This window comes from Lethenteron reissneri, chromosome 23 (genome assembly GCF_015708825.2).
Source record: "Lethenteron reissneri isolate LAM-NWPU_2019-01 chromosome 23, ASM1570882v1, whole genome shotgun sequence".
Classification (NCBI taxonomy): Eukaryota; Metazoa; Chordata; class Hyperoartia; order Petromyzontiformes; family Petromyzontidae; genus Lethenteron; species Lethenteron reissneri.
The window spans coordinates 16,944,570-16,969,001 of record NC_083801.1 but is presented as its reverse complement, the minus strand read 5'-3'; the positions used below and the strand labels follow the sequence as shown (position 1 = coordinate 16,969,001).

Genomic DNA, 24,432 nt, shown 5'->3' with positions numbered 1-24,432 from the left:
ACCAATTTTTGGGGTCTCAATGGTGGCGAGTGGGGGGGAGGCAGTAGTGCCCCCTATCGCTCCTCGGATTCTGCCACTGCAGGGCAATAGCAACGAAGGAGTGAGCAGCTCAAGACGCCCACGCAACTCCACAAAGGCACGAAGCTGACGTACACTTTGGATGTATTCGCTCCTGGAATTTAGTTTTTGTCCACACTAAATGGCATTGCCTGCATCCCCTCAATAATGATCAATGTCGGGTCCGCTCACCATGAGCTTCCGAAACGCAGGAGCGAGGCAGGAGTCCTGGTGTGACTTGGCCCTGGTGTGAGGAGTAGGAAGCTACTGGGTGCTGTGCACTTTTGAATATAGATCGAAAACTCAATTCTGTAGAACTTATTTTTGTGTTTAGTTTGTTGTCTCACCCCCCCGCCCCCGCACCTTCGATTAGCACGGTTAGCTACGTACGGTGCGAAAGAAGTCCAAAACACACATTGGCCTCTCGGCTCATTTACACCGCCCGTCTTCCACAATCCCGGTACGAGTCGCGTGGTGGCAGCCATGACGGAACTTGTGGATTGCGCCCTTCATACCCGAACCCGTTCTCCGCCGTCTCCCTCAACAAAGAGCAAGCGCCACGCAAGCGCACGTCACTGAGGCCCCGTTCCGGCTCCTCCGGCATGAGAGGATCCAGTTGGAGCTGCCCGTGTGAGCCACTGTGACAGCGATTCACTGCTCAGGAGAGGGCACTTGGTGGGCCAGAGAGAGACGACGTTTGGATGGTGCAGGGCCCCCCCACCCCCAGCCCATTTAAAACTGGCCCTGATGTTACAAACGACCTCCCATTCCGAAATTTGCGAAGTTGTGTTTCACCAGGAATTTATTCGTGCGAAATAGGTGGCATAACGTCTTATCGGTCATTAAAATGAAAAAAAAAACATTGAAAATGTGTTGAATGGTATAGCCGTGGTGTTTGACTCCAGCTGCTGCGATTTGGACTTGGTAAACAAGGAGGTCATCTTCTTGGTTCTTTCGGTAAAGTCACGTAGAAGGGAAATAATAAAATAATAAACATAAAACATAATAAAATAATTATCACGACGTTTCGGCCACAACGCAAGCAGCCGTCCTCAGGTGAAGAACAGGTCTGTCGGAAAGACAGCGTCTGAATGAAACACGCTGTCTTTCCGACAGACCTGTTCTTCACCTGAGGACGGCTGCTTGCGTTGTGGCCGAAACGTCGTGAGAATTATTTTATTATGTTTTATTTTTATTATTTTATTATTTCCCTTCTACGTGACTTTACCGAAAGAACCAAGAAGATGAATCCCTGTAGTCACGAAAGCTTTAAATCGAAAAATAAAACAAGGAGGTGTTCAATAAAAACGCTGTACGATGGCGTGCTATATAAAGTTTAAACAGCACACGCGTTGCCTACACTGGAGAGCTCATTTATTGCATGACCATTACTCGAAAATTATTCTTCGCGATTTGTTAAACAGGCCATCATTCTTGACTATATATTTTGTTTAAAATTGTGCTGTGAAGTAAACGCTGTCTTTCTTCGTTTGTACAAAATGTGTACCCCAATCTTGACCCTGATTTCCTTTTACATATAATGATATCTTTGTATTTTATTATGTTTTATTTTTATTATTTTATTATTTCCCTTCTACGTGACTTTCCCGAAAGAACCAAAAAGATATAATGATATCGTTTCTCACTGCCCTCTTGCACCACCTTAAGGCATTTCTTTTGAGAAAGGCATGCCTTCTCTTCTGAGCTGTACAGGGATAATAATCTCGAACATTAGCACCACTCCTTGCTTGAATGCACCATCACAATCCTCCAGGAAATCTGTATTTTTAATACAAGGCCACATGCAAGCAGCCATGGCTATGCGATGTGAAATCTGGTACACAGAATAGGCATTGGCATCCGTTGCATAATCCAACCATTGACCCAATCACCCAGTTTTTTTTTGTCCTGCTAGGTTTTATGCCATGGCGGGTTTTATAACAGAGAGTTCAAATGTTAAGCACTGGATTATAGTTTAAAATCTGCTTAATATGATTACAGCACATGGTGCACATACACGTTCCATCAGCACAGTTTTCTGATTCGCTATAAAACACGCTTCAAATACGGCGTATATATGTGTATGATGGATTCATGATTATCGAGTAGCGACTAGTGATCTGCAACTTTAAAGCTACAATCTGTACAAATCAGACACCTTAGCCACTGTTGCAGTACGTCATTTAGTGCAAACAATCATTCGTGTTATCTATTAAAATACCAAGGACCGCAATCATACATCGGATAAAATTATTAATATTGCGCGTAACCTTTCCGCTGTAGAATCATGGAACAACTCCGAGGAGGGGAAACGGCCTTTGCGAAACATTTCGGCCTTTCAAAACGCACCTCACCTATTGTTACTCTGGCCACCTATCGAACGTTTAAAAAAAACATGTTCTGGGCTCCGACCGAAGTTTGCCGTGCGATCGTCGTCGCTCAAGCCGCCTTAGAAGGCGAGAGTGGCTACTCACGGCCAGAAGCTCGGACAGGCAGCGCAACATGGAGAGAGGTTCGTCTTGCCGCGCGCTCTGCGGACGAACTCCGGCGCTGATCGCGTGGGGGGCCTGCGTCTGGAAGCGTCGCGGCCGCGTGGTTAAGTATTTAGCACAAGGTTTATCCGGCCCGGGGCCGGGCCTGCCACCACCCCGCTTCCAAACTCGAGGAAGTTTACTTTGGCAAGTGTGGAGGAAACACCCCCCCCCCCCCGCCGCCGCCAAATCGCACACAATGCGTGCGAGCGAGCGAGCGCACAACACAGCAGTGGCCTCGCGTAATCTTGTGACACTGTATGTCCGTGCGCATTCAGACATTCGATTGGCAAAGCCGTCCGAAAAAAACCGGTAGGTGTTCCCACCTAAACGTGGAAATGGATTTACATGATTTGCATCATTACCTGCATGGTAATCCATAGCGGTTTAACCCTGCTGCCATCACTGCCAATTATAAAATCGACAGACACTGTGAAACGGGCCGGCAACTGATGTGCGAGACTCCTGGGATATCCACGGTACAGCAACAACAACAACAACTTGCATTTACAAGGCGCTAAATCACGTAACCACACGTCCCAAAGCACAGCAACGACGGGGAGAGTACGCATCGGATACTGAGCGGGAGAAAGGTAAAACTAGACAGGGTGGAAATCGCGGTCCAACAGACGAGTTTTGAGCTGTGAATTTAATGTGGGAAGCGAGGAGAAGAGCCGAGGATGAGTGGGGACTGAGTTCCAGAGGGTGGGAGCGCAGTGCCTGAACGGGAAGGCCACCGATAGTCAGCCGGAGAGGGCGTGAGTTCAAGTTTATTTATTAGGTAGAGCCCTGTGAGCCATTCGGCTCTTGAATCGGGTGCAACCGCAAGAAACAAAAACATGAACAAGAAAACATCTTAAAGTGACGATGTGACTATGTCCAAACAGAAAATCCAAGAAAAGACAGCAAAAAATATTGCAGAAAAGCACCGTACACCAACGCTGTGTGCGGTGAGGAGGAGGTGAGGAGGAGGCCAGAGTTGGTCAAGCAAAGAGGGCAAGCAGGACTGGTTGCAATAGGTCACTCAGATAAGGGAGAGGTGGTGGCAGCAGGGGGGAGGGGAGAAGGTGACGACACCACGGAGGGACTTGTGAGGTGCTGGGGACGTCTACAGTGCAGGTGGCTCCTCGGCCTCACCTCTCGGGTTATCGCCGGAAACACGCACGTGAACGAAACGGAGCAGGATGGAGCGCAACACAATATCGCAACGCCAGGCAAAAAACTGCGGCATCATCCAAACATTCATCTTCTTGGTTCTTTCGGTAAAGTCACGTAGAAGGGAAGTAATAAAATAATAAAAATAAAACATAATAAAATAATTCTCACGACGTTTCGGCCACAACGCAAGCAGCCGTCCTCAGGTGAAACCAGGTCTGTCGAGGCGACAGCGTCTGAATGACCATCAGTATACAACGTGACTTTACCCGAAAGAACCAAGAAGATGAATCCCTGCAGTCACGAAAGCTTTAAATCGAAATTCGTCCAAACATTGCCAAGTGACAAGAGCCCCTCAATTGCCACGTGAGGCACACACACCCAAAACCTGAACACAGGAATGAATGTGCAAAAATAACAAAGGAATAAAACCAATCTTGCATGTGGTTGGATTCTGTAGCGCGTTATGAACAATTACTTGTCAAGTCGAGCAAGGCGGTCATGTCGCGTGGCACGTGACATCATCGGGAGTGGAGGAAGATGGAAGGCGAGGCGCGCTTCCTTTTAGCGCTCCCGTTGGCAAAATCCTTTCCACGTCGGTTTCCGCCTCTCAGCTTTGGGCCACCCTTAATGGGGCCCGATTTGGCTGGATTTGAATAGAGTGAAGTCCCTACTGGCAACACAACTTTAAGTCTTGTTCATATTGGATCATCTTTATGATTGTAATCGTGCCCCCGCCCCCCCCCCCCCCCTACAGACGGACAGAGCTCATGTATACATTCTTCAACGTTCGTTGTAAAGCATTATTAGGGAGAAGAAGAAAAAAAGTAAAAGCAGCATGTTGCTCTACGCCTGACCAACTAAGCACTCTCCACACCACAGTTGAGAACAGATTTCCTGACGGAAATCACGAGAGTTCTCAGTGCCACCTGGGGCTATTCACCCCTTGAGATAAGGATACCGCTGCGGATTCCAACACCCTAAATATTTGACACCGTTTAGCATAAATAGTCACCATTAAATGCCTACTAGGCGCGCACACACACACACGATCGCACACACTCGCACCCTTCCGGATTGAGGCTAACCTTGCACTTTTATAAAACAGCCCCTATAGAGCTTGATGGGAAACACGAACATTGGCCGACCGAAGAAACGCAGAGGTCAGTTCAAGGCTTCACGTTTTCCCCCTCGAGTCACGCTGCTTAGCGAGGTCCACTCCATTGTTTTCTCCTCTGCTAGAGTGGTAGAAACGCTCTACGCGGACGCAGCAGCTGTGTTTACCATTTTGCTGCGTTAAGCGGTGAGGAAACTAAGCAACCTTTTCAAGTACATCGAAAGATTATTTCTAAGTATTTATTACCACTTTGAATATTATCTTAAGACAATAAAGTCAGGTTGTAACGCAACGTACACCTGCAAAACAAACTTCAGAATCCCACAAAAAAGCAAAATTTTCACTCAGTGTTAAAGACCACGAGGCCAGATTGAGCTGCGTTGTATACTGATGGTCAAAGATGCAACACCGAGTCCACATCTAAGACTCTGAAGACATCATAAAAAAATTGAATATAGTCGTACACTCCGAATGAGAAGCGTTGCTCAAACTTCACTTCAAAAGCCTCAGGGCGAGCGACGCATTCCCTTTGGCAGAATTGCATGTATTCAATCATGTCTTCAAATAAAAGAGCCAATGGATTTTTGGGGATGAGCAAAGATTAAAAACTTCACATTTCTACATTAATTTTTTTATATAAACGAAAGACCGAGAGATTTCCAACAAAACTCCAACCGTGCGATATGAGCATACACGTCCTCTATACAGAGGGCTCTGAGAGATTAGGCGTCAACACCAAAGCCGAACACCGCCCCCCACCCCCCGCCCCTCGCCCCCAGTCCCCCGCCCCCCGCCCCTCGCCCCTCGCCCCCTGCCCCTTGCCGGAACCCGACACGAGCGAGGGAGCCAGGCGGGCGCCCCTCTGTGTGTCCCCGGCGCCACCAAGTGGCGGCTGTGACGCCGACTCACGAGTTGTGCACGTGACCCACCGCGTCCCCACGAGTCGTGCACGCCCAGCGGAGCCTTGCGCGATACTTCTTGACGGGCCTTCAAAGCGCACCCAGCCTGGCACGGGGAGCAGTCGGTGACCGTCGCTGTCGCCGAGTGGCAAACGGCGGCTGTCGTTGATGTTTTTTGACCGCTTTCGCGACCAATATCGTCAATATTACAGAGGGGTTTTTTGTTTAGTTATATCGCGTCGATTTACGCGATTTAACCCAAAAAAACCCACTGTATTATAGATTTGTCTCGACCAGCGGTTGCCAGCCTTGTCGAGTGTGCGGACCTCTTTTCAACCTCCACACATTTTGCCGACCTCCACCGCTAGTTATTTGAAATGTTATATTTCCTTGGTGAGGATGTTAATATTTTTGTTTCTTCTTTTCCGCAGACACACACCGCCCCCCCCCCCCCCCCCCCAGTGTTGCCAACTTTGGAAAACCATCAAACAAACCTAATTAATGGAACTTCCAAAAATGTTTTAAATGTCACTAGGCTATTTGCTAAGAATTGCAGCAAATGTCGTAAACTGATACAGGAACTGTAATACACGCCTGCAATTACTGCTAAATCTGCACCATGTCCTCATTTAACAAAAGTCGCTATATCTGTGACTAGTGACATCGATCAAAAAATTTACCAGGAGGGAAACCCAACAATTCACAAGATCTAGCAACAAAACCCCTAAACTGGCAACTACTGCCTAAAATATCTTCGCAGCGACTTTTGGCTCAACACCGAACAAAGACGCTCACCGCATTACACGCTTTCAGATGCGCTTCTGCGGCCATCTGGAACGCTCTTCTTTCCGATAATAGAAAGCCACTGGGAGCTATGATGCACTTTTAAATCTCGATTGGATACTCACTTCTTCAAAACTGCTTTTTGTGCTTAGTTTTTCGTCCTTCCCCCGCACCTCCGATTAGCACGTGCGGTGCGAAAGAAGTTCAATGTACACACACGACATGATGATAGGACTCGATGTTGACGCGTTGACCGACCGCCGGCCCCCCCACCCCCACCACAATGCCCCCCCCCCCCACCACGCCACCCCACCAGGCGAGCCACGTACCTCCCAAAGGGCCCTGAAGTCCTTCTGCTCGATGCGCAGGAGCTCGCTGCGCTCGCGCGTGAGGATGGTGGCATGGCGCGGCGTGTTGTCCAGGATCGACTCGCCGAACGCCGTGCCCACGCCCAGCGTGCACAGCGTGACCGAGTCCTACGAGCAGAAGCAACAGCGTTTGGTGAGGAGGCTGTCGCTCCGAACGCGCGACGGTCATCGGCTCACGCGACCCGCCGCTGCGCGGAGAAACTAACACGAGGCTTAAACAACGCAAAGCCTCCCTCTTTTCAATCGCACTGCTCGGTGAAGGAGGGCCCTTCCCACACCGCGCAACCCGTGGGGGTGATTTGACCATATTTCACCGCACCGGTCACTTCGGATTGAAAGCGGGAAGCACAGTATTTATATTTGGGAGCATCGTACGGTTTGACGATTCCTTGTCCTTCACTGCTGCTCTGTGCGTGCTGGCAACGAAAGCGCAGCAGCAGCCTAACAGCAGCCTAACAGCAGCACCTGTGTGCGTTGTGCCTAGCTCGCTGCCCATGGTGGATTGCCCATCCAAGATCCCCGCCAAATGCGCGTGCGTCGCGCACAGCGCACAGCGGCAGCACTCCGTGGGCACGCACAGAGTAGCAGCAGCACCACGTGGCCATGAATAGAGTAGCAGCAGCGGCAGCAGTACCCTGTGACCACGCACAGAGCAGCAGCAGCACCCTGTGACCACGCACAGAGCAGCAGCAGGAGCAGCACCCTGTGACCACGCACAGAGCAGCAGCAGGAGCACCCTGTGACCACGCACAGAGTAGCAGCAGGAGCAGCACCCTGTGACCACGCACAGAGCAGCAGCAGGAGCAGCACCCTGTGACCACGCACAGAGTAGCAGCAGCAGCACCCTGTGACCACGCACAGAGTAGCAGCAGCAGCACCCTGTGACCACGCACAGAGTAGCAGCAGCAGCACCCTGTGACCACGCACAGAGTAGCAGCAGTAGCACCCTGTGACCACGCACAGAGTAGCAGCAGTAGCAGCAGCAGCACCCTGTGACCACGCACAGAGCAGCAGCAGCAGCAGCCTGTGACCACGCACAGAGCAGCAGCTGTCCTGGTGAACGGGCGAACGTTGGAGCTCAGGCTGATTGGCGTCTGGCACAAGCAGAGCTGTCAAATCCACGTGTGAACGGATATCTCTGTGTTTAGAGGGAGTCTGCAATGGCAAAATATTTACTTGACAAGGTAATGCACTTGAAAATATATAATTGATCAATAATTTTGTATTGCCTGGCCGCCCTTTGATTGGTGTAGACCTCCTGCCGGTGTCGTTGTTTTCTCCCACATTAACATGAGCTGTCTCGCCCATGCTGCTGACACACTTGGGCTACGCCCATCTCTAAACCTTTATAAACAGTTCGCCTTTAGAGAGCTAACCCTCCTTTTCCTGAGGACGACCGCTTGTGTTGCGATCAAAACGTTGTGGTTTTTGTTTCTATTTGTATTTAATTTTTATTGCATTAGTGGGGATTTTTATTTTATTCATATTTGTATTCACCTTCTTTTTGTATTATTTTTCTATCTACGTGACTTTACCGAAAGAACCAAATAATATATATTTTTTTACTAATTTTACGTTATATTACTTTTGTAAATGTGTTACCTTACAAATATAATTAAAAACAATGGTTTTAATGCTACACTAATTGAAGCCACATTTGTTCACGATCGATAACGGCAGAGCTGTTCTCATGCTGGAACAGAGCGGAGCTAACCTGCTAATTGTCTGTGCAGACTACACCTGCCATTGGGGAACGTGCAAACCTGGCCTGGATCACGTGATAGCCTGGAGCTGTCGCAGCAACCAAAGCCTACATTTGCAGCAGAGTAATTTCCGTCGCCAGAACCGAAATGTAGATTGCTCTGCTGAAACAGCCTCAAAATGCCAAAGCTGTCATGTTGGGAGCCCGTAATCGCCTTAGAAGACATTTAATAGAGCTTGCTTTTTTTCTTTCCTCGGGTCACTGAAGGATGGAGTGAAAAACACACCCCCCGGTTTTTGACGCGGTAATTTCTGACTTCAGAGAGAATGAATGCAGCCCCCCACCCCGCCGCCCACGCCCCGAGCCTGCAGGCAAAGTACATCACGATGCATTGTGACACCTTTTGCTTTTTATTTCAATGCCCCCTACCGCACGCTGTGACAGCCCCGCCACGCAGTAACGTGGCCCTGTCTATCATTCATCTCCTTCGGCGCGGGGCATGCGGCATGCGGGCAAGCGGCGCTCGTGCGGATCGCTCGGGGTTCACGCGCATCTTCTCCGGCTCGTCCATCGCGAACGATGATGACCGCCGAAAACAGCGAGCAGCAGCAGCAGCGGCGGCGGCGGTGGCGGCGGCATTTTCCTGCACGCTGCTGGGACGAGAGTCCAGCCGTTGAGCGGAAGCATCGGCCGCAAGGTGCGCAAAGAATTGCCGCTTCGTCCGCTCGATGGGATTTGTGGCGTTGATGCTGCTGCTGGCGTTGATGCTGCTGATAGTGATTTTTTTCCCTCCCCCCTTTGTTTTTTTCCTTCAAACCCTCTTGACCGAGTCGGCTACAGCAGCACCCTTCTGCACTGGTCTCGCGCGCACACACCGTGGGGTTGGCGACGCGTCCGCGTTCACGGACCGCTTCTGCCTGCGTCCGTGAATGTGTGCCCGTGACGGGGAGCGGTGGTGTAGCGGTTAGCGCGCTGCACTACGAACTTGCCGACCCGGGTTCGATTCCCGCTCACGGCAAACACCAGTGACGATTTTATCTGAACCGGTCCTGGGCCTCCCCTAGGTCGACTCAGCCTCAAATGAGTACCTGGTGCGGTGTGTAAACATCGCCGCTAGGGAGACAAAGGCGGTCGGGCGTGGTGCTGGCCACCCACCCACTCGTGTACTGTTCCGGCCTTCATAGGTGCTCGTTAACAGCACTTGCCCCTACAGTCTGTTAAGGCTATACGGGGGATCTTTGTCTTTATCTTTGTGACGGAAAGCGAGCGCAGGCCGCCTGTGAGACCATCGTGCCCAGGCATTGCTGGGTGGCGTGTCGCCTCATCTCTGTCGTTTGAAGGGAATGACGTAGGCCTCGTGCGCATGTTTAACTTGATCCGGCATTCGATTAGGGTGGTTTTTCTTTTAACGAAAAAAACCTACTCTAAAAGTTACGCTGTCACATGTAGGAACAAACAAACCGCGTTGGTGATGCTGCTTCTACTGCTGCTGCCGTACAGACAGGACACTTTCCTTGCACTCATTATTTGTCTGTTCTTCTTTCCCTTGCGACGAGAAGCCAGACCTTGATGCGTGCTTATTTATTTTACACGCCCATTGACCGAGTGTAAAACCGTGCCGATTTCTTCATCATTTCGCTCGAGATGCTTTGTGTCCCTGCTGTGGTTGTTTACACTTGGCCGCTGTTCGCACGCGAGTCTGGGGGCGCGTTAATGAACCAAACAGAATTTTTAACTCAACCCCGCGACCACGCACTCACTGCTGCTGATGCTGCTAACGTCATCCCCGTCCTTTGGAACCCGTGTGTGTGTGTGTTTACAGAGCCCTGTGCGTATAACAACAGCACGCAGAGCAATAGGTACCGCTCGCAGCCGTATCTCTGGCTGTAAACACACACCATATGGCCACTTGAACACGTCATTGTCATTGCACAGTACGGAACCGCTTAGTGGAAAAACGCCCGGTCATCGCTGAATATCGTGTTCTGTCGTAACGGTTTACTCCGGCCGGTGAAGAGAGTTTCTATCGGTAAACGGCGACCTCCGTGGGTCTGGGCTCTCCCTCAGCCAGCGCTGCTCATCTTTGCTGCCTGACATTTGTCGGAGGCTCCCAGCGGCGGCAGCCCCTTTGTGGGCGCTCCTGAGAATCGTTGAGCACAACGTGGAGAGCCGCTTCGAGCGGTGAACAGCAACAGCGCGAGGTCCACGCGTTTCACCGAATGTCTAAAACGCAACTTTTGCGGAATGTAATTCAATTCGGGGGGCAAAAACCACGTTGCGTGAACGTCGCGTCGTCGAGTTACACAGCGATAGGCGGCCATTCACGCTTCTCCTGTAAACGTGATTGTTTGGCGAATTAAATGACAATGCAACAAACAGCGGAGGAGGAGGAGGAGGCGGCGTTACCTGGTGGCTTCCTGTGGCCGACACCTTGACGTCGAGGGAGCCAGACAGCACGGCGTACCAGCTGGTACCGATGTCTCCCTGGCGGAAGACTGCGCGGCGAAGGTGAACAGTTGGACGGACGTAAAGCAACGGGGCAGAGCAAACGCAGCAACAATCACGGCGAACGTGGCTCCTTTTGTTGGGAGGGGGGGGGGAGGTCTTATAAATAATGAAACTCACGTTTAGTAAAGCAGTGATTCTCACTGTGTTTTTGATATTTAACAGTTGTATTTTTATTTTACCAGGTATGGCCCACGGAGCCATAACAGCTCCTTTTCAGACGCGACTTGGCTATCACGAATTCATCCCCCAAAAAGTGGATTATCGTCGTGTGGAAATGTATCAGAGTCAAATTCTCTAAACGCGTGAAGTTCATTCTGAATGTGAAGGATAAAAAGCGGAGGACCCGGAGAAATATCCACACGACCACGGGGGGAGAGAGAGAGGGAGAGCACACAACCTCCAAATAACCAGGTGTCAAGGTTGGGATCGAACCCACGACCTCCTGTATACCAGTGGGGGGGGGGGGGGGGGGGGGGGTAGAGCAACCCCTTTAAGAGACATGCAGCAGCAACCCTGTTGTGGGAGGCGAGCGAAGGGGGAATGCAGGTGCCGTTACTGAAAAAGAAGAAAGTGCCAGGCGAGGAGAGAGCGCAAGGAAGTGGCACTGAAATGTGATGGTTGGAATGTGAGCAGTGTGAATGGTAAGTGAACAGGGCGGTCGAGTTTAAATAAACCTTACTTTAAAACGTATTAAGTTTGAGATCATTAAATGGCGGATGAGGGGTGTCACAAGACATCTGGGCGACCCTGTAGAGAGATCGTTGACGTGTTGCAGGACGAGAGAGAAAGAGGCACAGAATAGAAGAACGTGGAGTGAGAAAGTGCGAGCAAGCTGGGCCCATGCGATGCCGGATGGTCCACTCCAGCATTGGCCTAAACCAGGGGTGGGGAACGTCCGGCCCGCGGGCCGTATAAGGCCCGCGAAATCATTTGGTGTGGCCCTGCCAAGGCAACCGCAGGCGGGACTCGAAAGTCAACAAATCTAGGAGCAATCCTGGAAAAGCAGTTGCGAGTAGCAGCAACATCATCAATAGCCAGCTAACATCACAGCGCTCGCCAAAGAGAAGCAGTTCCAGCCCATCGCATCAGGGGCGAGTCAATTAAATGTTTGACCGAATATAACGGGCGAATTTTGAAGTTGATAATTTTGTATGGCCCGCGAATGATGTTATAAATATCCAAATGGCCCTTGGCAGACAAAAGGTTCCCCACCCCTGGCCCGGACGGAGAAGGATGGAGCGTGCGGCGAGCGCCGGGCACGTACGAGTGATGCCCCTCTCCAGCTCCTCGTAGTATCCCAGCAGCGAGATCTGCTGCAGCAGGTTGGGGTGGAACTCCTCGAAGGCCTTCAGCTGCTTGAGGCGGGCGGCCACGAGCTCCACGTCCTCCATGCTCCGCTCAGACGGCCTTTTTGTCCAGCAGCGCAGAGCAGAGGGGGGCGGGGGGGGGGGGTGGCACGGCGAGGCTAGCTGAGCACGGGGCAGGCAGGCAGCACGCAACGCGGAGAACGCAGGACGGCACACAAAGGCGACCGAGAGGGCAGAGAGAAGACGGGAGAAGAGAGTGCCGCACGGGGTGGACACACACAGTGCACGTGAACACAGAGTGCACGTGAACACAGAGAGCAGACAGGGAACACAGAGTACACAGAGTGCATGTGAACACAGAGTACACACAGTACACTTGAACACAGAGAGCAGACAGGGAACACAGAGCACACACAGTGCATGTGTACACAGAGCACACACAGTACACTTGAACACAGAGAGCAGACAGGGAACACAGAGTACACAGAGTGCATGTGAACACAGAGCACACACAGTACACTTGAACACAGAGAGCAGACAGGGAACACAGAGCACACAGAGTGCATGTGAACACAGAGCACACACAGTACACTTGAACACAGAGAGCAGACAGGGAACACAGAGCACACAGAGTGCATGTGAACACAGAGCACACACAGTACACTTGAACACAGAGAGCAGACAGGGAACACAGAGCACACACAGTGCATGTGAACACAGAGCACACACAGTACACTTGAACACAGAGAGCAGACAGGGAACACAGAGCACACAGAGTGCATGTGAACACAGAGCACACACAGTACACTTGAACACAGAGAGCAGACAGGGAACACAGAGCACACACAGTGCATGTGAACACAGAGCACACACAGTACACTTGAACACAGAGAGCAGACAGGGAACACAGAGCATACAGAGTGCATGTGAACACAGAGTACACACAGTACACTTGAACACAGAGAGCAGACAGGGAACACAGAGCACACACAGTGCATGTGAACACAGAGCACACACAGTACACTTGAACACAGAGAGCAGACAGGGAACACAGAGCACACACAGTGCATGTGAACACAGAGCACACACAGTACACTTGAACACAGAGAGCAGACAGGGAACACAGAGCACACAGAGTGCATGTGAACACAGAGCGCACAGACAGGGAACAGCACGCAAAGCCGCTCTCTCGGATGCTCCGTGGCTGTCGTGCCCTCGTGTGCGTGCTGGAATCGTCAATCTCCCACGTGTTCGTCACGTCCCTCGTTCGTTGCTTTACATATTCTTGATGTTCCCCCCCACCCATCCGCCTCTCTTTGCCCCTTTCTTGTCCGGGTGATTTATTTTCGTGGCTTCGTGTTTGATCAGACACTTCGAGATGTGACGGCATTTAAGCGCCAAATACATGCCAATCTCCATCTTTGTACATGGCACAAAAGGAAAACGGCAGCTGTGTGCATACATTAACCGGCAGGTTAGAGAAACAGCTCGCGTTTGCCTGGATATACAACATCACCGACAGGCCGTGTAGGTATCTGTGTTGAATACTCTTAGTTTTTTCGGTAAAGTCACGTAGGTAAAAAATGAAGTTAAAATTAATAAAATAAAATAAAAATTCATTTTTTACCTACGTGACTTTACCGAACAAACTAAGATTATGAATCCTTGCAGTCACGAAAGCTTCAAATCTAGAATCTGTGTTGAACTTCTTTCGCACCGTACGTAGCCAACCGTGCTAATTCGAGGTGCGGGGGAAGGACAACAAACTAAACACCAAAGGCTAAGAAGGTTAGGGCTAAGAGCTGGCATAGCCAAGCACAGAGCTTTGCCAATGATGCCTCGCACAGAGGCTTCTCCCAGAGGAAACCTTCTTCCAGATGACCCTCACAACAGAAGATTCACCCCACGAGACTGCCGTCAGAACGCAGTCCATGGTGTCTCTGACACGCGGTTCAGCACAGGGGCATTTCTCTGCGGTGCCTCGCAAAGAGGAATGAATCTTCACAGAGCAGAGTCTTGTGAGGCGTGCCCCCTTTTGCCCGTGCGCGACACTTTTACTCGCTATCAGCACCAACGCAATGGAACGTCGCATGCCTGGGGTAAAAATAACAGAGACGGGGCAATGAATGTCAACTCGCGTCCAGCAACAGTACTGTGGCTTGCGGGTGACAGGGCCATTAGGGTGCAATGCCGATTGCGCGACGTTTGTGCATCGCATCTGGAGATCGCGCAATGCAGCGTGAGCCGGGGGAGCTGCGTTCGTCCAAGCATCTTCAGCTGGCGCTGAGTTGGGGGGGGGGGGGGCTCTGCTGCACGAGGCCGAGGGGAGGGGCCCAGGGCTACCCCCCCCACTCCCCCCTCCCCCACTGACCTCCTGTGATTTATTTGGTTTCAGTGGCACCGACTGCGCTATGGTATGCGCGTGTGGGCTTGTTTATAATTTATGGAGCGCGTTTCGTCGACTCAATTGATCACTCCGTCAAGAGCAGCTAGGAAGTTTACGATATACGACCGGTGTTGCACAGACGTTAACCTGCATCGTTTAAGGCCACATAGGGGATCTCGGTAAGTTATTTGCTTCGTAAACGTGGCATTAAATTGCTACGGAAATTGCTACAAATCCTGAGGAGCTGGCGTGTCAAGAACGGATAGAGCAAAGATTAGCGAGGAGCACAATTTTTCGTGAATGTATCCAAAGTATCTTCAAGAGTAGTTTATTTATTTTTATCATATTGTAGGAGCACATGGTGTGCGATGAGGATATTATCTCGAGAACGATTTGGCTTTGTCAGAGCATTAACAGCCTTCTTGCAGAAAGCATCCTCGATGGAAATGAATGACGTGTCAAGGTGAATGGCCAGCAAGAACAGGGAACAGCCTTTAGCTGAGAGCTTCTGGGAAAGGGTGAATCGATCCGTGCTTTCCACAGCTCAAGTGCGGTGCGCACAGTTGGCACAGACATCAAGTGTGCAGGCGGTGCACCTGCACCAGGGGGTGCAATGCCGACCGTGCTGGCACGAAATGCTGCACAGTTCCGCGGGACCTTCTTCAAACGGCCACTCAAATGTCAGAAATTCCCAGCAGCGCCAGGAGATGGAGAAAGAGCGCATGAATTAATGACACGAAGTTGTTTGTTTTCCAGGTGACGCTGTGGACGCGTGTATCTGTGCTGCGTTTTACATCTTCGTGCGTGGGTGAATCACAGAGTGTGTGTGTGGCGCCGACGTCATTGATTGCCTTCGCTGTTCCTCTGCTACGATGATAATAAGAATAATAAAACGTCCAAAACAATAAGGTATTCAACAATTTGATCGTTTTCTATTTCAGTCTTTTGTTATGTAACGCTAACCGCGAATGGCTTATGTGCAATGTGCACACACACACACGTATGTATACCTTGATATAACCACCTCGGCTTGTCACTCAAATTCGCAGAGTGGACCACATTACATGATTAAAGCCCCTCCGCGGATTCCCATTCACCTATGTATGAACATTAAATCTCTCTCACGGTCTTAGATGTTTTGTTATGGCCCTGCTACTGGGAAACTCTCTCGCCGCATTATCCTCCCCTCCGTCTCTCTAAATATATCCTTCCAAAATAACCTCGATTTATTTCAGCCTTTCCTCCAATCCCTGCATAGCACTCACGCCACTCACTGCTCTCTATCTCTTTTGAGACAGTAAGTACGTAAACATTGTATTTGTATTTTACCAGGTAAGGCCCACCGAGCTTATTGTTATTTTTTTTCGGAAGCAATCTGGCCACAAATGATAGCTCAACGGAATGGGTTATCACGTGGAAATCTATAGCAGCCAAATACTCTAAACGCGTGACGTTGATTATAAATGCGAAGGGAAACCCCCGGAGAAAGAGGAGAAAAAAACCCACGCAACCACGGAGAGAGAGACACGCAAACCCCAAATATACAGCAGGCGTCAGGGTCGAAATACCAGGTGAGGTAGTTAACCGTGGCGCGCACGGTAATCGTGAGCACGCGCTGCGAACGCATAGATTGAATGTGCTGTAAGAAAACACATCATGCACTTGTTGACAACGCATAGTCACGTGCTCTGGCTAAGGTTGCATGCAGTGTCTCGAGCTTGAGCTGGGTGTGTGTGCGTGGTGAGCCTATGGGCTGCGGATCGTGCAGTGGTTAGTGCACTGCACCTACGAGCCCGGCCACCCAAGTTCGATTCTCGCTCACGACCAATAACGGTGGGGACTAGTCGACTGAGCGTTAAAGGAGTACCTGGTGGAGTCTGTAAACATTGGCACTCGGGATACAAAGGCAGCCGGGCGTGGTGTTAACCACCCACCCCCTCGTGAACTGTGCCAGCTTTCATGGGTGCTCGCTAACAGAACTTGCCCCAACAGTCTGGCAATGGCTATACTGCACAGGGGATCTTTGTCTTTGCGGTGAACTTGGCTGGGGGATGCTTGTGTTTGTGGGAGGCTTTGTTTAGCGAACAGCGCAGGTGTCACAAGTGCCAACCCAGCTGCGCAGTTCCCCGTATTCTATGAATCGCAGATTCTGTAACCACATGAATCAAGCATCAGCTACCCACATTTTAAAACAAAGTGCACTGTACGTATGAAAATGTAAAAATATATATTCGGTGAATAAATAATACATCGAGTGATTGAAAATATAACTTTCAATGTGCTTATATTTAAAGAATCACGTAAAAATTACGACGTAAAAAAACACACTAAAAACGTAGAGCAAATGTGAAATGTTGAATACTGTATTCCAAGGGTTCCTGATTTTATTTAACTTTTAAATTACATTACTGCGCTGCTATTTTTGGACTATTCTCTGGAAGGCCGATGGCACGGACCCACTCCCTGAAAGCTACATCAAACGACGGCTCATCCATTCCCACCAGCTGATATTCTAAACGGCTACGGTGCATTCAATTTGCGTGTTATACGTGTCGCCACCAAGCATCGGGGGGTGCACACCAATAAAATCACGCTGCTTAAAGCCAGGAGGGTGAAGATTTCCACCTGCAGTAGATGCAGACACTGTACATCACGCAGAAATTGTCACTCCGATACCTCATTTGCATTTTGCAGCAGTAAATCCATATTCTAGAAATATTAATGTTGCATAATTGAATGGGTGCGATTTTTAATTGATTATCATTACGATTTCTGAGCGCGCGTGTGTTTCTTGCTAATTAATGTCATTCTTTCCGACTTGGAAATGTGGCAATAGACAATGCATTTTTTTTAAACCGCCACCCGTAAAAAACATTAGTGCCACTTACAGAAGATCAGGCTAATGAGGTCCACGCTTCAACACTGGTTACGAAATTACCAATATTCTTGCTGAGCCATCTGTACGGAATGCATCCCCCTGGACTCGACAGCACTGAGCACTTTACCCAAGGCCAGCTGTGCCTTCACTGACCCCCCTGCCTTGCAATCTGCGCAATGCATGGGAAACACTCTGTTTTAGCATTTTAATGTATCCGTATATATATATATGCTATTTAAAAATAGCATATATATGTATACGAATAGCATATGTGTGTGTATATATGCCATTTTCTTAAAAAGAGCATATATAAAAATAATATATAGCCATGATCTGTCCACTGCTGGGCGTCACCACCCATGCCGTATTTCATGATCCTGCGATACTACAATCCACCTCGCTCATGTACGCAAGCTGATCTCATCACTCCATCTCGGGGGGGTGTGTTCCCTCATTTGTCTACCCCTCTGTCGTTAGTCGTGACCACAGGCCATCATCCTTTCTCGCAATGTGTTCCGCCAAAGTCCACATCTCCTATTTGGATTGATTCTCCGATTGACGAGTTATTATTTCTATCTCACAAACACGCACCGATCCACGTTTCTTTCCACATTTTTCAGCACCCCCCCCCCCCCCCATTTTCTTTTTATCAGTGTTCATGCTTCCAATCCGTATCGTAACAGGTAACGTCCAGTGATTGAAAACGCTCCTTTTTAGACACATTAGTATGTGGCTTTTTATAATCAAGTTCAGTTTTCCATAAGCATTTCACCCTGCTCTCGCTTGCCTCTTGATTTAATAATTTGTTCCAGGGCTACCTTTAATAAACGCCTAAGGTAGACGTCTGTATTTTGCAGTTGCGTTTCTCCAAGAAATATATTCTTTTGTTCAGTGAATTTATGGAACGTGAATTAGTTTTTTTAAATAATTTTTATGTTTAGCCCAATTTTGTTAAGTTCATCAATAACTTAACTTGTATCTTCTTGTTTCTTTCGGTAAAGTCACGTAGAAGGGAAGTAATAAAATAATAAAAATAAAACATAATAAAACAATTCTCACGAGGTTTCGGCTACAACGCAAGCAGCCGTCTTCACCTGAAGACGGCTGCTTGCGTTGTAGCCGAAACGTCGTGAGAATTGTTTTATTATGTTTTATTTTTATTATTTTATTACTTCCCTTCTACGTGACTTTACCGAAAGAAACAAGAAGATGAATCCCTGCAGTCACGAAAGCTTTAAATCGAAACTTAACTTGTAGTTAATTTCCAATGGCTGTTTTAATGCCTGCGTTAACACATCTGAGATGGTTAACAATGTATAAATCAAGGCTAGCGTTTTGAATCGGATGAGTAATTAATTTTCTTTATGTATCTAAGTGAGGGGCCAACTAAAATGAAATACTTTACAAGAAAGGCCTGGATGATGGTAATAGTCACACAGGGACAGTTATCGCTGCAAATTGTTATCATTGCAACAATTTATGTGCAGATAATATTTCAGACATGATTCTGACTATGGCAATGACACAGTATGGCCTAATCTTGTGAATAACAACGTGGTTGGGCCTTTAACGTCCGCAATATATATAGTTTTCATTATAATAAATGTCGTGGCAATTACCTGGGAACTGTTATCTCAAACTGGCACACAGGCCAACTGATAGCAAACGTCATTATTTCTAAATCAAAGCAAAATACACCATCATAAATTGAATGCAAGTTGCATGCTCGTTATCATTTCAGACCACTCAAATGAATCATGACATGCATTTACTTGAGTCTTAATATGTTCATGAATTGCATTTCTTTTATGCATGACCAACACTGAAAATATAAGATACAAGCATAAAAAATGTATTTGTACGTGTTGAGATGCATAATTCCGTTTAAACATTCCTTGTTACAGGCCATTGTCTATTTTGCACACTACCCATAACAAAAGGTTTACATAATCGCCAGAGTCCCTCTCGCGTTGTGATCACCATTAATGTCCTAGTCTCACGTGCGATCATCAGCACCGTCATTCATCATCACCATCATCATTACACATCACACGTGCGATCATTATCACCATCATTATCACCACCACCACCACCACAACTACCACCACACACGCCTTACATGCGATCATTCTGACAACCACCATCATCACCATCTCAAGTCTCATGTACAATTACGGCCACCACCACCACCATCATCATCATAGCGCACGTGTGGTCACCCCCACCACCACCATCACTCACCATCAGCACGCTTCACGTCGGAGCCGTCTGCGGGCAACGTGGACTGACAAGAGCGGAACAAAGACGACCCTACGGGTGCAGTACCTCATCACGAGCCCCCGTCTCCTCGTGCATCACCGCGTCATCCCCCTCTCGCGCCTTTGTCTCTCACAGCTGAGGACACCACCCGCACGCAGCGGATCGCCGGAGCCGGCTCCGCCGCTCGGCTACACGATGCATTGTCCTGCCGTGTGAGTCTCCGCGCTCACCCGGCGGGCGCGGCAGGGAGGGGCCGGCCCTGCCCCAGCTCCTCTCTAACCTCTGCCCCCCGTCTAACCCGGCCCTGCCCTGACCCGACTTTGCCTACCGCTGCCCCCCACCCACCCCCCACGTCCACCCGACCCTGCCCCAGGCGTACCTTTTGTCGAGACAGGGAACCCAGTCGCAAGGCACCGGGTGCGCGCCGCTCCGCGCCGCCACCATCGCTGTGGTCGGCATAGGCGGAGAGCCGCCTCCTCTCGTCCCTCTCTCCCTGCTCGCTGCTCCTCTCCTCCGTTCCTCCTCGCTCCTTCTCAGCTCGACCTGGGGAACCCCTGGGCTGCGAGCGCCGCCGCCCGGGCGGGGTGAGGGGGAGGCCGGGCCGAGGAGGAGTCTCCACACTGGCCCGGCTCCTCCCAGAGACGCGAGCCGAGTGACGACAGCCGAGCGGGCCACGACCCCCTGAACTCGAGAACCACGACCCCAAGGCACCACGACCCCTTTACCTAAGGCACCATGACCCCCTTACCTAGGGCGCCATGTCCCCCTAATTATCGCGATCATGAACCCTTCACCCGAGGGACCTCGACGTCCTTACCCCCACGGGGTCACGAACTTCTCACACCGACAAGGGGGAGGGGGGTGCCCTCACCAAGAAGGTTGACCGTGACCTTCTCACCCATGGAATCACGACCCACTCGTCGAGAGTGTCACTAATCCCGTTGGACACCGCACCCAGGGGGCCACAATCCAAGCGACGTTTTTCTCCTGGCAGACTCGCTCTCACGAGGCGCTTTCTCAGCACCAAGGGCGGGTGGACAGCTCCCGGGTTCTCTTCTGCCGCGGTGGAGTTCATCCCTCTCTCTCCCTGCGCCGCATACTCCGTCTCGTGGCTGGGGTTCTCGTGCGGATGCGTCCACTCGAACACATCGAGGCGTCGTGTGGCTCAGTAAGGTTGGCGCACTTTTGCCGAGTCAGATAATGGGTGAGCGTTTATGCGCAAATGAGTTACACGCGAGCCGTCATCCGGGACTAACTATGGGCATTGTACAAGATAGCACTAATTGACGAACACGAGGCGGTTTCGTTTCAAATGATATCTCGACGGCAACACAAGGCGGCTGTGTTATAACGAGTCTCGTCCCGTTGACACCCACACGTGACAAATCACTGCCGCTCGTGCTGCTGCTGATCGCGACTCTTCTGGGCACGCGATCTGCGTCACTCCCAGGCTTTGACGCAAGAGAGCGCTGAAGGGCAGCGCTTGTGAATTTAATTTTGACCAAATTATTTGGCGATTACCCAGTTGGCTGCTCGCACAAGCAACAAAACAACGACACAAATCAACAGATTCTTCAAAAACACTGCCTTAAATGAAAAAATATATATAATAGCAATTGCCCAAAAACTCAATATTATAGCTCATCTTCTTCTTTCGTATGAATTAATATGAGCGGATTAAAGATGCAATTTTAGATTTGTTATCCACTCAATTTAACTGTTCAGACGCAGAGTGGATCTCGTCCATTCCTGCTTTGAAGAAGTGAAGACAGCAGCAGCAGCGGAGTATTTGAGATGTGGACCGATGGTTTGGGATTTGTGGCCCGGAGACGCGAGCCTCCGGATCTTTGACGCCCTGTTTGTGCATCAGGTGGCCGCATTGTTCTATCATCTGTGCGGGGCAGTGATGTCATATTCTGGGGGAGGGTCGAGGGGGGTGTCATCTGTGGGGGGCAGGGCTGGAGGGCACGGTTTCTGTTGAAACTGCAACCCAACACCAGCCACACAGCGGCCTCAACCACTCTCAACTTTCACCACTCTCACCATGCATGAATGATCACGGTATTTGGACAAGCGTATTCACCACCATATGATGTTGGGGGGGAGAAAAAGTTCCAAGCATTTAAACCATGGGAAAATGTTGACGTTCGAGTTCCCACGGATATACTGCATAAATTGATTATTATCTTATAATAATCATCGCTAAGAAATCGAGTGTTGGTGCTAATCACAGCTCCTGCAATCGGGAAATTGCATCTTACAGTACTGCCTGTGTGTAGGTGTATTATACAAATCCGCGTTGTGATGCGCGATTGTATTCAGTGTCCTGTGATGCATGCAGGCGATAAGGTTACATTGGGACGACTGCCACCTTTAAAAGCAAACCGCTTTTAATATTTAAAAAAACGGTGCAAAGAAGACGGAGGAAACACATTGTCAAGCAGCAGCCGTTAAAATATACCCCGAGTGTTAGTTGCACAATATTCCTTCAGGACGCTCTACTCGTGCGTTTCGATGTTGACGGGGTTGTTTTTAAATCCTTTATATTAAGTTCACTTGCTTGCTTGCTTGCGCGCTTACGACCGTGCAAATCTTTCGGTCGTTTTTTCCAAAATTTTACACTTTTTAGGAAAAAAACAATTATATTTCATTACCAATTGCTTAATGGTGGCAGGCAATCATCTGACCCATAGGTGGCAGCCATCTCAAGCCAGAGGACGAGAGGACTCTAGCCGCCACGCATATAAAGGATTTATAGTGAAAAACTTTGTTTTTACGGGTTAATTTTTGTTTTGCCTCTTGGTTTTGCCGCTGCTACTGTGATCACGCACGGCGGATCTCCCCCGGGAAACTGGCAAAACGGGATCACCCGCGTAACAAATCCAATAAACTCAGCAACGTCGGTTACTTCCCCTTTTGCTGAGTTTGTTTCAAATGTGAGCAACTGACAGCTGCTGCTATTGGAAGAAAAAAAAGATAGCCTATCTAATTATGAATTAAACTCTAATTGTAGGGGATATGCTCGCCTCTCGCCGGTGGTGCCGGTAACCAGCGAGACACGGGGGGACTGCCCAGGTGCCTCAGCTCGTCGCTTTGTCCGTACAAAGAGGAGCGGCTTCACACTGTCGGGCATGCGTCAGCTGTGAGCTGTAAGCTGCACCAACACCTCGCACCAGACTGCTCAGTTGTAATCTACCGTGCAATCATCGCTCCCCCAACAGCGATAACTGCTAAGGACCCTCCTGGAAAAGATGGATGAGACTCAGCCAAGGCTTTCCTGGGTAAACATGTGTCCTAATAATACATACACACACACTCAGTGTGGGACACATGCGTCATCATAATTAAATACTCAGTGGTGTCTGCACGTGGTGCGTAGACCGAGTGATCCATATATCTTGTGACCCCCCCCCCCCCCCACAATTATTTGACCCCGAAATGTGTCTGTACCCTTTGCACGTTAATTTATGTTTCAAATACACCTTACTTCAAAAACAATATCAAGTATTAGGAATTAAATGTGGGTCACAATACATCTTGACCACCCTGTACATTGCCCACTTTGTGATTACTGCTATCGTATAAAGTTCTTGAGGTCGACATGCTACACATGTATACATTAAATACGAATGCATTAATTACTGAAGTAGTGCAGTGGTTAGTAGCCTGCGCGACGAACCCGTCACCTGAGTTTGATTCCAGGCCACGGCAAACATCAGCGACGAGTGACATCTGAACGAGTTCCACCCTCCCTCCCCTTCACCAACCCGCACTAACCGTTGCGGTGAAGTATGGTCAAACAACTTATACGATCCGTGGGGAGGCCGTCATCCAGCGGTGGACTGACATAAGCGCCGTACCTGTACACATATATGTCGGCACGGCTAAGGCGCGTTTCGCTGCGCAGTTTAAATATAACCACTTGTTTTAAATGTTATGCAGCCAGCCTGACCGCGTGTTAACATGCACGAGGGCATAATACAAGTTGCAAATGTCCGAGGCGTGACCAGTGCAATAATGACCTTTGCAATAATGACCCATAAGTGCTGTAGCTAGCACGGCAAGAACAACAACAACGAATAGCATGAATATTACAATCACCCATTTGTCGCCACGTGAATTAACAGCATCAACTCGAGTAAATGTTTAACACTGGTGCCGTCATTTGGCGACGCGCTTGTTACACGGTCACATTTGGGCTGCAGCTTATTCTAACGAACACGAATGCATCATGTAGAGAGCACCGTTCGTGGAGCATATCCTGGCTGCGCACAGCAAGACGGAGTGCATATGTTCATGTCCACGCTTGGTTTAAGTCCGAGCATTTGTGTAACCGAGCACCAGCATGCTGGTGAAAGTGTTCGAGTGTTTTTCCTACAACTGGTAAGTGTTTTGATTTTCAGTTGTGTTTGGGATTGTTTGATAAGTGGGAGAGACTTAGTCTCCATGTTCTACAACCTGCATACGACAAGCCTCGATTAT

At 49.5% G+C, this 24,432-nt stretch overlaps 1 protein-coding gene across 4 annotated transcripts in view; it reads right to left on the bottom strand.

Annotated features, from left to right (window-relative positions):
• The window catches only part of RAPGEF4 (Rap guanine nucleotide exchange factor 4), an 88,614-nt gene extending 67,875 nt beyond the window's left edge, over nt 1–20,739 (bottom strand). The window contains exons 1-4 of one of the 4 annotated variants that reach the window (XM_061557544.1): nt 20,330–20,739; nt 12,385–12,527; nt 11,019–11,107; nt 6,872–7,018 (exon numbers count right to left, since the gene is read on the bottom strand). In XM_061557544.1, the coding sequence (XP_061413528.1) occupies nt 6,872–7,018; nt 11,019–11,107; nt 12,385–12,527; nt 20,330–20,409 (459 nt within the window). In that variant the 5' untranslated portion in view covers nt 20,410–20,739. Of the gene's footprint in view, nt 1–2,531; nt 2,620–6,871; nt 7,019–11,018; nt 11,108–12,384; nt 12,528–20,329 lie in introns of those variants that run through there. The other 3 variants (XM_061557545.1, XM_061557546.1, XM_061557548.1) reach the window with 3 other exon arrangements.
• Between the last annotated feature and the right edge of the window lie 3,693 nt (nt 20,740–24,432).